The sequence below is a fragment of the Corylus avellana genome, chromosome ca1, assembly GCF_901000735.1.
Source record: "Corylus avellana chromosome ca1, CavTom2PMs-1.0".
NCBI lineage: Eukaryota > Viridiplantae > Streptophyta > Magnoliopsida > Fagales > Betulaceae > Corylus > Corylus avellana.
In genome coordinates, this window is record NC_081541.1 from 17,990,677 (window position 1) to 18,005,521 (window position 14,845).

Genomic DNA, 14,845 nt, shown 5'->3' on the forward strand with positions numbered 1-14,845 from the left:
AATGACTCATTGATGCACCAGTTCACTTACTAGAGCTATACCTGCATCGTTTTTGACAATCACACCCACTCCCATCTTCTTGTTCGAAATATCAAAAGCTACATCTCAATTTAACTTGACCACCATTTTTGGTAGTTTCTGGAATTCACCTATCTTTCCATATTTTGATAGACTTTCCATTGCCAACTCGCCCACCTATCCTATTCTCTAGAAGACCACGCCCAAGACTTTGATTCAAATATTACTTACTACTTAGAGAGTTTTTGTAGCTTTTTTTTGAAACCACTTTTGCATTATTTTCGCTTTTCTTTAAACTTTACATCGCATTTTAGCAAAGCACCGGAAAAAGTAAATTGCAATCGATCAAGTATGTGAGGTGGTTTCAAATGGATGTGGACCATATGAGGCTCCACAGTTAAGCGTCCTCGTTTCATAAATGATAATAATATTAAAAAAGAAAAAAAAAGAAAAGAGTAGCCCTGAAGTTTGTAGGTTTTTGGAATGGGTAGGCTAGTGGGAATTGGTTGTGAAAGTTATTTATTTATTTTAAATTGTTTTGGACTTCAATGTAGTTGATGGATTTGGTTCACCAAACAGTACCTCCCTTCCTGCAGCTTACACATTTTTCTATCTTAATTAACTAACATGCCTTTTTCCTTTCCAAGGAACTGACGTCACCATTCACCGAAGACGTTTTAGCTGTTAGCCAAAAAAATAATTGATATGGCAACAAATTAAGAGCGTTTAGTATGATAAAAAAAAAAAAAAAAAAAAATTATTTTGTAGTGTTTGGCGGTTGCCAAACACAGCCTAGTGTTTATTAATTTAATGACCTGTTGTTAAGTAGTGGGATTGATAAGATGTGATGTCATAACCTTCTCTAAAAAAAGGTTTGCTTTTTTCAAATTGAAGTAAACTCTTGAATTTGGCATCTACACATGATGTCCTAATTCAATCTTTGAATAAGATGCCTCAATGAAATGAATGGTCAAACCTACTCAAAGGTTAATCATGATCTATATAGTTCTATAACAAATTATTTTACTATTATATGGTAACTAAATGTATATTTATTATATATTTGGGAAATGTTTTTTCCCAATGACAAAATACATTTAATAAAAAAAGAAAAATGGTCACCGCCATGGGTCTTCACCTTTTTATATATATATATATATATATATATATATATATATATAGAGAGAGAGAGAGAGAGATCATTGACTAATTTTTGGTAGTTTGGGAGAATTCTGACTTAATTTTTAATTTGGAAAGACATTGACAGTCGAATTATAATTTGAGAGGAGTATGTGTTTCTTTCGGTATGAGTAATGATATTTGGTATACTACTATACGATTGTCATATAAATTGACGATGTGCAATGAAAATCAGCCATTAGATCATCACATAAATAAAAAATAAAAAATAAATAAAAACTTGATTTTTACTGTCATCCTATCCCAACTATATAACAAGTCTCCTAAATAACATTACTCTTTTAATCTTTTAGCATATATTTTAAGAGTAATGTTACATACTCAACTTTCATCTCACGTTTATACAATTGGACTGATGTTGCACTGCCCATAAATCAAATTTTATTAAAAAATAAAACTAAAAAATCTAAAATCCGATGAGCAATACTACATCAGTCCAATTATATGAAAATTACTCGTTAATACTTTCATAATCCTTTGAACAATTATCAAATTTCTTAGATGGTTATAAATAAAAAAGTATTTGTGGGAAACCCAATCAACAAGTAGTAAGAAAAATAGTTGGCTTAGTGGAGGGGCCGGCCAAGGCAGTCCCACCCTCCATAAACAGTATCAACAAACAAAACAAACCATTGTGTATAAATTCTTTCCGCGCCAAGCACAGGCTTATAAAAGGCATATGGTCAAAGACTATTCTGCCCTCCACACACACTCTCTCTCTCTCTCTCTCTCTCTCTCTTACTTTTCCATTCTCTCCCTTCTTTTCCCTTTCGTTGTTTGTTCCGAAGGAAATATCAGATATAGTAGTCGGAAATGGAGGAGCGGTTGGCGGAGCTGAACCCTCGGACCTGCGTGGTCCTGGGCGGGCGGGGCTTCCTTGGGCGATCGCTGGTCCATAGGCTCTTGAGCCTCGGCAAGTGGATCGTCCGAGTCGCCGATTCTGCTCAGTCCCTCCAGGTCCACCCCTCCGGCGACCACCACGACTCGCTCCTCCCGCAAGCACTCTCTTCCGGCCGTGCTTCCTACCACCGCGTCGACGTTCGCGATTTTTCTCAAATCGTCGAAGGTATGTCATGTAATGTATGCTTTTATGGTTGGCACCTGTTTGGATGCTGAGAAAATTCGAGAAAAGGAAGGTAAATTTAAATGTGACATATGCGAGAAATTCCAGTCAACCCGAACAAGTGGTCATTTCTTTACATGAGACCAAGTGGTTGTATGAAGCCATACCCACTCACACCCATAAACAAACAGGCAAACTAGTTGTGTATAAAAAACTGCTGCCTTAGTTTCCTGTCACTATCTATTTCCTTGGTTGCTACTTTTGAAAATTAATTGCATATATGATTGCAGCAATCGAAGGTTCGTCGGTTGTGTTCTATATGGATGATAGCAACTTACAAAGAGATGATATTTACAATTGCTACATGATTATAGTTCAAGGTAATGGATCATTGATGACAGTTCAGAAATTTAATCTGGCTAGCTGTTTTTTGCACTGAAAATGTTTGCAGGAAGTAATAATGATTGTGTGCACTGTGAATTTTCATTCAGGTGCAAAAAATGTCATTAATGCTTGCCGAGAGTGCAAAGTTAGAAGGCTAATATACAACAGTTCTGCAGATGTAGTATTTGACGGTTTACATGATATAAATAATGGAGATGAGTACTTGACATACCCTTGGAAAGTATGTCTCTACTTAGAGGGCTTCTACTCCATGTTTTTAATTGGAGATATTTTGTCTTCTTTTTTCTAAGTTGTATTGCTTTTGTTTTCCTTAAATTAGTATCTGTTGATGTGTGCTACAGTTTGAGGACATGATGAGTGACTTTAAGGCTCAAGCAGAAGCACTGGTCCTGTTTGCTAACAACATTGATGGCCTCCGAACATGTGCACTTCGTCCTAGCAACATCTTTGGGCCAGGAGACACACAGCTTCTCCCATTGTTAGTTGATTTAGTGAAATCTGGTTGGGCAAAGGTTTGACACAATTAGTGCAGATTGTTATATAAGTCACTTCTTATTCTAATTACTGTGATGAGTATATGAACATCATTAAACCATCAAAAGTGATGGATGTTTGTACATCAGTGTTTTGTTTGCAACTGAAATATCCACTTAGTAAGAAGCTTCAGAGATCCCTTTCTTTTTTCTTTTTTTCTATCTCTGATGTTTTAATTTTTCTTAGTTATGCTTTAGGAGCTGCTCTGCCTAATTGTTTTTTTTTTTTTGTTATTTTCCCTTTGAATCTCTAGTAACTTACAACCCATAAAAGAGATGATTTCCGGGTGTTCTGCGGATGGCTTTGTGTTTTACATAACATTGATTTTTTGTCTCCATGTTTGGAGGTTACATTTTTACTACTTGTATTTCTAACTACAGAGAATATGTCTATTTATTCCTTTTTTTTTTTTTTTTTTTTTTTTATTTTTTTTATAAATTATTTATTCTTTTTTTAAGTAACAGGTTTTCTCATTTCAGTATATTATAGGGAGTGGTGAAAACATGTCCGACTTCACCTACACTGAGAATGTTACTCATGCCCATATCTGTGCAGAAGAAGCTTTAGATTTTCGGATGGTCTCTGTCGCTGGAAAGGTATGCCTATGCCTAAATTGTGAATTGAATATTCTTGAGTGTATGTTCTACCAAATTTTTTCCTGTCCTATTCATATACGCATGGAGTGAATATTCCCTTGTAATCAATATGTAGGCATTTTTCATCACTAATATTGAGCCTATGAAGTTCTGGGAATTTGTATCTCTCATAGCGGAAGGCTTGGGATATCAAAGGTAAAGTAAGCATCTGAATTTCTTAAGTGAACTTTCATTTCTTATCGGTTGTTGCACCAGAGTAGCTAATATATGATTTCCATCTAGAATGACACGATTTTGGAACATGTTATTTGACCAAAGTGAACAGAACTTGGAGTGAAAGTGAGAGCCAGATCTGAGAGCACATTCCTCTTTAGTCTAGACCAAATCTCAATCGTCCATCTATATTATATACGCATGCTTTCATATTTTCCTTCAGATGCTATGCATGTATTATATGTATTGGAATAAATTCATACTGTTTCTGTAGTTGGTGTGGTCGTGAATTATTTATAGTCGACCCAGATGAGTGTTAGGTTGATGGTGGATTTTAGTTTTTAGTTTTTGTGGCTGGTGTCTGATGATCAACATGCTAAATTTCTACTTGGGCTTTGCCCTCTTTTCTTTTCTGACGAAGTTTTATTTGTTGAAGAAAATTCTGAAGCTTGATAATTTGTTTCTGCAACCACTGTGGTTGAGAAATTCCAGTCTAGCAAATTGCTTGGTAATTCACACTTGTGAAAATCAGATCTTTCAATTGGTGGTGTGTGTTGGTTTAGTTGCGTAGGTCATCATTAAATTCAGCAGACTGCAGTCAGGGTAGGGTAAGTTGCGAGCAGTGCAGCAGTTTACCCCCAAATCCCCACGCGTGCCTCAGCCACTAGGAAAGAAGGTTTGAAGATTGCCCAAATAATTTATATCCTGCTTATTGCTAATTTGAATTAGATGAATTTAGATACTAGCTTGCCTTGCTACATTTTGATTGAAGAAGTAACTGTTTAGAGCAAACAATGTCCTGCCTTTTTGGAAATTATTTATCATGGTATAGAAAATATATGGCGTTATTGTTTAATCTTACGTGAAAAGAGCAAGCTTTAGAATGAATTTTCCTACTTCCGTTGAGAAACTAATTATAACATCAAGGCATTTTAAAATTACTTATCAAAAAAATAATAATAATAACATCAAGGCATTTTGGCAGCTTGAAAGGAGAAGCGCATGAGGTTAATTTGATCCTGCTAGTGAAAACATTTTCTATTATATCCTCTCCTTTCCCTGTTTTTGATATGTCATATCCTTTATCAACATTCTCATCTTGCTTTTAGTGTGCTGCCATATTGGGTACTAGTGAGGACAAATTCTAATTTTCATTCTTCTGATGCTTGTACAGAATCTTTTAATGTTATTCTTCAATGCTGAATGGCTGCTCACTTTGATTGCAGACCATTTATTAAAGTTCCTGTCATGGTAGTTCGGTATGTACTCTTGCTTTTCAAATGGATGCATGGAAAACTGGGCTTCAGAAAATACAACCATTCTGTATCAGCTTATTACATCCAATTAGCCTTGCACACTAGGACATTCGACTGCACTGCAGCTCAAAAACATATTGGATACTCACCACTAGTCTCCCTAGAAGTAAGTTCTATTTTTTCGTTTACATTCTTTCATGTCTTTCCCTTTTCATTTATTAATTTGTATCATCTGTCTGGCGGGTGGGGTCAGTTACCTGTAGGAGTTTGATTAACGGTGAGGATTGTTGTACAGTATGCGTTTGCGACATGCAATTAATCTGAGTAAAGTTCTCCTACGTTATCAAAAAAAAAAAAAAATTGTATCATCTGTAACTATTCCCCTACATGTCATTCTTTTATATATAATATTATTGGGCCTTATTAGCCTAAATATTTTCAAGACTCAAATTTGAGGAAATTTTGCAAGTTAGTTCAATTTCCTTGCAAGATGTGAAGCACCCAAATTATATTCAGCTGAGTTCATTGCAGTTTTTCCATTTGCAACTCTTGTTCTCCCCAAATTCTTGTTCTCCCCCAAAAAAAAAAAAAAAAGAAAAGAAAAAAACTTATAGCATTTTTTATGGTGGCGAAAGAAGAGTATTCTCAATAGTATAAGTATCTCCTTGGCCAGTAGCAAATTATTATTTTTTGATAAGTAATCAAAATATCATTAAAAGGTGGAAAAGGCACAACCCAGGTGCAAATGAAGTATACAAGAGAAACACCTAGCTAGAAAGACAAAAAAGATCAAGAAAATTATGAAAGCTAAGCAAGTTAGGATAGACAAACACAACTGTGTAAAGATTATTGAAGAAAGACTTAATGTCCACCAACATCCTCTTGCGGTTTGCAAAACTTCTATAATTTTTTCTCCCTCCAAAGACACCACAAAAGACATGACGACACCATCTTCTACACAACTGCACTTTGAGGACTACCATATAACGCCCTCCAACAAGCAAACAAGTATATTACTTATCTAGGTATAACCTAAAACAACCCAACACGACTAAAGATAGCACTCCATAAGGCACTAGCGACCACACAATGGAGAAGAAGATGATCCTACGACTCCCTACTCCTCCAACACATACAACACCAATTGACCACAACAATGCGCTGCTTCTTTAGGTTATTCATGACAACAATCTTCCCTAGGGCAGCTAGCCAAGCAAGGAAATCTGCTCTCAAAAGAACCTTAATCCACTAGATACTCTTCTAAGGGAAGGGAGTTTCATCATGAGGGACATAGATGTTGTAGAAAGATCTAACGTCGAACAACTCTTTTGGATGGAGCCTAGTAAAGCTTGTCTTTAACTTCCCGTCTTAATCTAAGGGATTACAACAAATTAAAAACCAAAGCAAATACATCCACCTCCCAATCATGAGCCACTCTAATAAAGCTTATGTTCCTCTGGTGGGAGCCATTAGAAAGCTCCTAGTGGTCCACTATAGAAGCATCCTTAACACTAACATAAAGCTTTCTTAAAGGCCTGCTCCCCACATCATAGGTCATGCCAAAATCTAATCTTGGAGAAATCTCCCACCTCAAATCTGGTATGGCTAAAAAAACCCCCCCAACCCTTCCTGATATTCTTCCATAACTTCACCCCATACAACCCATGAACCTCGTTAGAACACCACCTACCTAAAGAACTACCAAATTTAGAATCTATCACAACCCTCCACGAAGCCTCTCTCTCATGTCAGATTCTAATCTAGTAACAAATTATATATTAGATCTACACAACTTGATTGACTATAGAATATTGCAGATGTTAATTTGAAGTCTGATTCCTTTATTTCTTCACAACTTCTGTTACATTCGAACACATATTTTCATTATTAGCTAATAGCTAGTAACACATTATGTGTAATGACCCAGGAAAAGCGCTAGCCACATCTGCGTTATTATCCCAAAATGACTAGTCAATTTGGAGCTTCTTTAGAATCACTTATACAATCCAATTGTATGTAATAAGTAAGCAACCTGGGACTTGCACTTATGAGTCTATTTTATAAATCACTCACTCTATGTGGACTTCTTATCTTCCCAATATTGGACTGTGGTATTACAATCTCCACTCCCAAATCCGACATCTTCGTCAGGGTCATATCATGCAGTAGGCTAATAACACATGTCGTTACTATATGCCTCTGATACCATTTGTAAGAACCCAAAAAAAGCGCTAACCACATTTGCACTATCACCCAAAAAGGACTAGTCAATTTATAACTTCTCTAGAATCACTTATAAAATTCAGTTTCACCTAATAAGTAAGCAACGTAGAGCTTAGCACCTATGAGTGTCTTTTATAAACCACCCACTATATGTGGGCGTACTCATCTTCCCAATATGGGACCAAAGTATTATAATATGTTGAATTTTAGCATAACAACCCTAGGGGGTTGGCCCAAGTGGTGAAGGCCTTGGTCTTGAGGGTTTGCTCCCTTCAAGGTCTAAGGTTCAACACCTCATGGGTGCAAACAATCCCTTGGGGCCACACCCTCTGGTGAAAAAACCAGCGATTTAACAGTTCCGTGTAGGAAAACTTCTGAGGGTGCGGTGCACGGGACTAGAGTTTGCTTTGCAGAGGTGGGTCCCAAGGGCCCTGCCTTGGAGAGGTTCATTGACATCAAAAAAAAAAAAAAAAAAAAGAAGCATAATTTGATTGATTCTAGCATATCGTAAGATGCTAATTTGATGTTTGATTCCTTTAGCCTTTCACAACTTCTTTTGCATCCAAAAATGTGTATTTTCATTATCATATAGCTTCATTTTACAATTTGGAAATTACCAGTGGGTTCTAGTTGTTTAAATGGCACTTCCTCCCCCTACTAAGAACGGGGTGGAGGGTTAAGTCATGAGTTCAAGGCCCATCATGTGTGTAACTTACCAATGAGACAAAATAATAATCATAATAAATATTATTATTATTATTATTATTATTATTATGTGGATATTCTAAGATTTGAGGTTTTACTTTTGTTTCTGCTGATTACTGTACAGGAAGCTGTCACTTTAACAATTGATTCTTTGTCCCATTTAACCAAAGACTCATATTATGCGAGATACAGTGCCTTCAATGAACAATCAAAAGTAGAAAAGCTGCTGGGCTGCGGGGAAGGTTCAAACCTTATTTCAGCTTTCTATACTTTATTTGTGCTCCACAATTCAACCGAATAAAACATTGATTTAGAAAATTTATATTCTACTGATTTAAAATGTGAAGAAGTGTCCTCTTATAGGAGCTTTAATGATCTGAGCCATATTGATCAATTTTAAGCTCATAATTGTTGTAGGCCTGTGGCTTTTGACATAGACCTGGTTAATCTTAGCCTGCAAATATGCATGGGCTGTACATAGACTTAATGGGTATGACCAGCATTGTCCTAGCTACAGAAAACCTAGCTATCTTGGCTGGGTTCAGTCACCTACAACCAAATCTTCCCCAGCACTCTTAAGCCTGCTTTTAGATGCCATTGCTGTTTGTTGTATGTTATTGTAGAAGGGTACCCTAGGCAGAATATGTGTAATTTGATCCATTTCTTAACTTAATAGCACATCTTTCTCTGTGATTATAGTTACCAGCCGCAACATAGTCCATGTTTGATTTCAAATTAACACCTATGTTACTATTGCATGCATCTAACTACACAATTAGATAAAGCAAAATGCACGTGCTTGAACATTTTCTAATGGTACATCCATGGAACTTGCGCAAATAGGCTTCTGCTCCATAAGGTGTTGATTATGTTGTTCTTACCATGGCATGACCCTGAACTATGTTGCTCCAGTGGCAGACATTTTGCTGTGGAGAGACGAGAAGAAGACGTTTACATATTTCCTTGCTCTGGTCCTGTTGTTTTACTGGTTTTTCCTTTCTGGAAGAACTTTCATGTCATCTATTGCCAAGCTTCTGCTGCTGATCAATGTTGTCCTTTTTGGATATGGTATTCTACCATCAAAAATGTAAGTATTGATGCTCATGAAGGCTAAATTGGATAACCTTGGATAACCGTGTTTACTAGATTTTGTAAACATTGTCTTCCCCCACCACCACCCCCCTGTTGAGGTCTTCCACTCCCCCTGAACCCTCCATATTTGGGACTTGCCGTTGTAGTTTCCTTATTCTTGTTTTTGTATTTTGAGCAATTTTCTATATGGCCAAACCCTCTTGATCCATTTCATTGATTATAATCCCTTTTCAACAGAGTTGGTATCACTTTCCAGAGAATATCTTCCTCTTGTTTTGAGATCTCAGAAATGGCGGTGAAAGATTCAATTACAACCCTGGCTTGTCTGTGGAACAATGGGGTCCGACATATACGATCATTGGCTCAAGGAGATGATTGGAGTAATTTCTTCAAGGTATGGAGTTGTATGCACTGATGATGTCATAAAGTAGAAGTTTTATCTGTCTTTAATCATGCACATTTGAGCCTGAAAGTGTCCGAACACACTTTCTTGCATCTATCCTTTTCTCTTGAAGCTGCAACATCCCCTTTTCCCCATACCCAAGCCCCATCAAAAAGAAAATTCCAGACAATAGCAAATCCAATCAAAGTCATTTGTAGGGGATACGGTGGAGTGTTGTGAAGGGCGAAGGATTTGAACTTTCTTCTTACAGCCGTATGGTTTGCATCAACTTGATGCATGTAAATCATAGACTCTATTTTATTGCACTTCATGAAACATATGAATTCATATAGTCCTGTTTAATAATCATAATTGAAGTAATAATGTTGGTTGATGACACATGAGAGCCTAAAAGCGACTTTGATGCTTAATCTCCATTAGTGCCGTAGGGTCAACAAAATTTTTTATATATCAAGTTGAATGAATTCCCTAATGTAAAAGGGCAAACATGTTTTTCTACAGTTGTTATTTTGTGGAATCTTTCCCTGATATAATTCCTGCAAATCAATGTAGGCAGCAGTTTCTCTCTATTTTCTGAAGCTGATTTTGCAATCCTTGACGGCGGTGATTGGCATAGGTAAGAACTGTTACCACTCCTGAGCTATTAGATGCTTCAATATTTCTTTGTTACATTCACTCTTTTTTTTTTATGAAATTCATTATACTGATCTTGTTTTATATAAAATGCAGCACTGGTCTTTGCTTTCACAATGTTCTTAGTTTATGAGCAATATGAAATGGAAATTGATGGGTTCACAAAGGTTCTGTTCAACCTTATAGAGGAATCAATGGGATTGTTGAAAAGAAATTTACCTACTTCTGCATCATCATTTCTTCTAAACAATGATAGGTTTCATAGAAATAAAGGGTCTGCTGCAGTACAGCATCAGAGATAGCTGACATCAGACTTGAGAGCTTTCCAGCTAAGTTTTAATTCGTTACGTGCCTTCTGCTAGCTTAGTTAGGCTTTTTATCAAACTACAGAGATAGGGTTGTATGTCCCCAGCACAAAGAGAAAGAGATGGGGTACGTTAGTGGATTTCAAACTCTTGCTGCTTATTTTCCTTGACACTACTATATATCAAAAAGTTAGGGACTAAATATCCATTCCTTTAACAAATATGTGATGTGATAAAATACTTGAACAAAAAGTTGAAATATGATCACCAATTGCTTGCATAAGGATTAACAGCTTTTGTCAGATCTACTAGCTCAATCAAGCCTCATATTAAGATTAGAGGTTGGTATTCTGGTCCAAATTATTATGCTTGGGAGTGGTTGACCAACTGTAAAATTGGTTCATAATTGGATGAACCAATTCTAAAATAAAAACTACTAGTAGTTCCATATTGAACTGGTTTTGGTTTATATGCAATTTTTTCAAATCTAGACCATTTATAATTGACATGTAGTTTATGCCATTGTGGTTTTCTTTTTCTTTTTCTTTTTTTCTCTCCTGGACAAATTGTTTACACATTTTACATGTCATATGGCAGTTGAATTGAAAACAGATGCTGTTTTCGGTGGCTATAATGAGGATGAAGGAAAATTTTCATTATTTTATTATACCCTTCAACATGACTCATTTTCTATAATTGCGGTGATGGGCAAGAAATTATGTGAGAGGTAATGGTAGAGAGTTGGGGGGTACAAATTCCCAACTGGGTAAAACTTGGTTGTCTATATACACATAAATTCCTTGCGGGGCTTGAGACATGGGAATGGGTTCAACTTGTCACGTTTTAGGGCCTGGGTTCTTCAAAACTCGAGTCACATGCCCGGGGCGTTGTAATAACTAATAACTCAAAGATTAAACAATTTAGTTCCCTATATTTGGAGGCATTTATGATCTATGCTTGAATTATATTTATATCATCAGCATGACAAGCCATCTCCATTTGGCCAAAGGAGTGGCCAATAATGGCATATTAATGGATTCTGTCAACTTTTTTAAAAGTCAGACCTTTCTTTTTTCTTGTTTTTAGGGTCCATTTGGGATTGCGGTTTCAATAAGTGCGATTTAACAAATTGCGTTTTTGAAATCGCTATTTTTAAAATTGCAAAGGCGTCCGGTAAAACATGTTAATTTTCTATTTATTTATTTATTATTATTATTTTTTTTTATCAAATATTTGTTATGTGAAATTGTATTTTGGTTTAAATTTGCCTTTTTTTCAAATAAACACCCCTTAGCTTGCTTATAGAAATTGCCGATTTTTTTTCTTATTTTTAAATTAAATCGTAATGCCAAATGCCTTACATTTTGTGATATCTTTTAAAAATGCAGATTATTCTTTCAAAATCGCAATTTCAAATGCAACCTTATCTTTAGACTTTAATCACTCTTTAAAACTCAAGAAATAGAGAAAACTCTCTATCCAAATTTGCTTTACGACTTTCAATAAGGATAAGGATTTGTCACATCACTTAAAAACAAAAAAATTACAATAGAGATTAAAACACTGGATCATTGCTTTTCTCATTTACTTCTAACCCTAGTGAATAACTGTTACGTGAATACCTAACGGGGTAGATTTTAGGTTCTGAGGAAACCTAAACCTTGGATTTTAGGGGAACCTAAACTTTTTAGATTTTGAGAAAATCTAAAAACCCTTTTCAAACTCAAGATTTGAGATTAATTTTCTCAAGGTTTGAGATTAATTTTCTCATTTTCTTCCATTAAAATAATTATCCTTTAAATAGGAAGATTATGACTTGGACTTTGAGTAGAACTCCTACACTCACTTGGAGATAAACTCTTACTCTAAAATAAATAACTATATATATATATATATATATATATATATATATTAAGCTTAGAATCTTACTAGCCGTCTCTATTTAAATTCATCATTATGTCTTTAATTCTTCCGCTTATGTCAACTCGTTATGTGAGTCCCCTTATGGTATCAGAGCCATGTGTGTTTGATGTGTTCATCTTGATATCTATTCATATATTTGTTAATTCCAGAAAACAGAGTTGTAAAACAAGTATATTTTCAGATGTTATCTTTAGCAAAATCTTTGAGTTATATGGGATGTACGCTGCTTTGTGCCGTCAATGTGCCGTCAGCGCAGTTAGGCTGGGTAGGCTTGTAAGCCGGGAGGACATACAGTAGGACACACAAATAGCTATTCCAGAACACTTAAAGACCCGTTAAAGAGAAGCATTTGGAAGTAGAAAGTCTTTAATTTTGTTGTCTTGTTCTTAACAAATATTTTGAATTATGACTAGGTTGTTTAGATCCATATCTTCTATGAGCTCTAGATCTAGTTTACCCTCTTAACTTCATTTCCGAACCCCACACATGCAGTTTATATGCTTTGCCGAAAGATGGTCAACTAGCTCTCTTTCTCGGTTCAAGGCTTTTATTTTGGAAGGAAACTCCCTAGTGGTCATCCTTGCCCTTTCAACATCCAAATATCACTCAAGAATATTATTGGCGGATCACCCCATCATCAAAGACACCATCTCAACCATCCCTCACTCTTTCTCTTGATGAGAAGTAAGAAAAATTAACAGAAGTGTAAACTTTGGATCCATCATGCATGTGCCATATTGAACCTCTAGCAAATCCACTTCTAGTTGTATTCTCATTTGTTGTTTTCCTAGGATATATTTTTATATATTATGTATATTTTATTAATTCATGAATTTATTTATTTATTTTATTTATATTTCCTCAAACTTACGTGCCGACATTCGAGTTAATATATATATAAACCAGATGGACGATGGATCCCAATGCTGGCTTGAACGTATATATAGCCTAGCTAGCTAGTATATAAATACATCAAAATTTTGCTCATTGTGACAAGAAAAAGTTCCGTTGGTTACGTAAATTTAATTTCTCAAGAAACGGGCTTCTTCATTCTCGAAGGCTACGGAATCAAATCTGATAGCCCATGAACTTATCCTCTAGTTGGTTCCCGCTGGACCCAACTACATACTTGGAGCTTAACTTTCAATGTTTTTATAGGTACTCTTGGTTGAAGATTTGACCTGATTATTCCATATGGAAAGGAAAAGAAAGTGACAAATTTAGACAAAGACAGAAGGAAAAGACTTGTGTAGCAAATCATGGACAAAATCAAAAGTATAAGGTTTACGATAAAAACCAATAGTTTATTGATTGAAAGTCAGAAGAAGAAGCTGAAAAGTGGGATATACTCGTATACACTACACGCTAGCAGCAACTGCCAAATGTTCCTTGAGATTCAATAAAATAAGGTTGCATCATTATTTTGCACATCGATCCTCGTTACCCTCCAGAGAAAGAAAATGGGATGCCCGGAACGTGGTCCAATTAATTAATGGAGTGTTTCCTCATGAATGATTGGTTGTGCATGCACCACATGATGAATCCCCTTTGTTTTTTTTAATTTAGGCTAGATGTACGTAATGAAAGAAAGCAAACAAACTTGCTTTTGGCGGAATAAAACCTCAGCTTCGTTCTTATTATATATATAAGCAAAAAGTTACAATCAAAATCAAATAGGAGGAACTAATACAACTAGAACTAGTAGAGCCAATACACCTAGAACTAGAAGAACTATTACAATTGGAAAGCTTTAATATAAACAGATATTAACAATATAAAACATATTGCATTCCGATGCAATAAAAACTGTAAGAAGTGCAGTGCGCTCGAGTGCATCGCTCGAGTGCTAGAGGAGATGCACTCGAGCTCATTCGTGTTTCTTAACATGTAATAATGAAAACTAGCTATTGATTTTTTTAACAATTAATTTTTAGTACTACCACGTCATTTCAATTATATGGTAATGCAGTTTACTAAATATCATTATTATTATTATTATTTTTTATATATAAAGTTCTTATTAATTAGTTCAAATTATGATTTTCGTTAAGATGTTATTTCTAACAGTTATATAACAGTTTACTAAATAACTGAATTGTTTGCCAACACATTTATGTTACATGTTAGAAGTTGCATGCAAGAGAACTCCACCAAGACACATGCATGGCTAAAGTGATGTGGCTGGGGATCAGGTTGCGTAGGACGAATTAATCAATAGCTGGAAGCCTGGCAGGAAGCACGATAAAGAGCTGGAGCTGAACTATCACAGAAACGTA

The 14,845-nt window shown here is 35.6% G+C and overlaps 1 protein-coding gene across 1 annotated transcript; it reads left to right on the forward strand.

Moving 5' to 3' along the window:
• The first annotated feature begins 1,930 nt into the window (after positions 1 to 1,930).
• Positions 1,931 to 11,168, forward strand: LOC132166931 (3beta-hydroxysteroid-dehydrogenase/decarboxylase). The gene is made up of 12 exons (XM_059577792.1): positions 1,931 to 2,284; positions 2,572 to 2,661; positions 2,773 to 2,906; positions 3,028 to 3,198; positions 3,700 to 3,816; positions 3,932 to 4,011; positions 5,256 to 5,451; positions 8,338 to 8,455; positions 9,126 to 9,300; positions 9,543 to 9,699; positions 10,261 to 10,324; positions 10,438 to 11,168. Exons 1-12 carry the CDS (start codon positions 2,032 to 2,034, stop codon positions 10,641 to 10,643), a joined length of 1,761 nt encoding a protein of 586 aa, XP_059433775.1. The 5' UTR covers positions 1,931 to 2,031; the 3' UTR covers positions 10,644 to 11,168.
• Positions 11,169 to 14,845: the final 3,677 nt, after the last annotated feature.

Excerpts from the sequence above, each read along its gene's own strand:
- LOC132166931 (XM_059577792.1), top strand. The coding sequence starts at position 2,032 with ATGGAGGAGCGGTTGGCGGAGCTGAACCCTCGGACCTGCGTGGTCCTG. Across the intron at positions 2,285-2,571 it reads TTTTTCTCAAATCGTCGAAG|CAATCGAAGGTTCGTCGGTT; the intron begins GTATGTCATGTA and ends ATATGATTGCAG. Across the intron at positions 2,662-2,772 it reads CTACATGATTATAGTTCAAG|GTGCAAAAAATGTCATTAAT; the intron begins GTAATGGATCAT and ends ATTTTCATTCAG.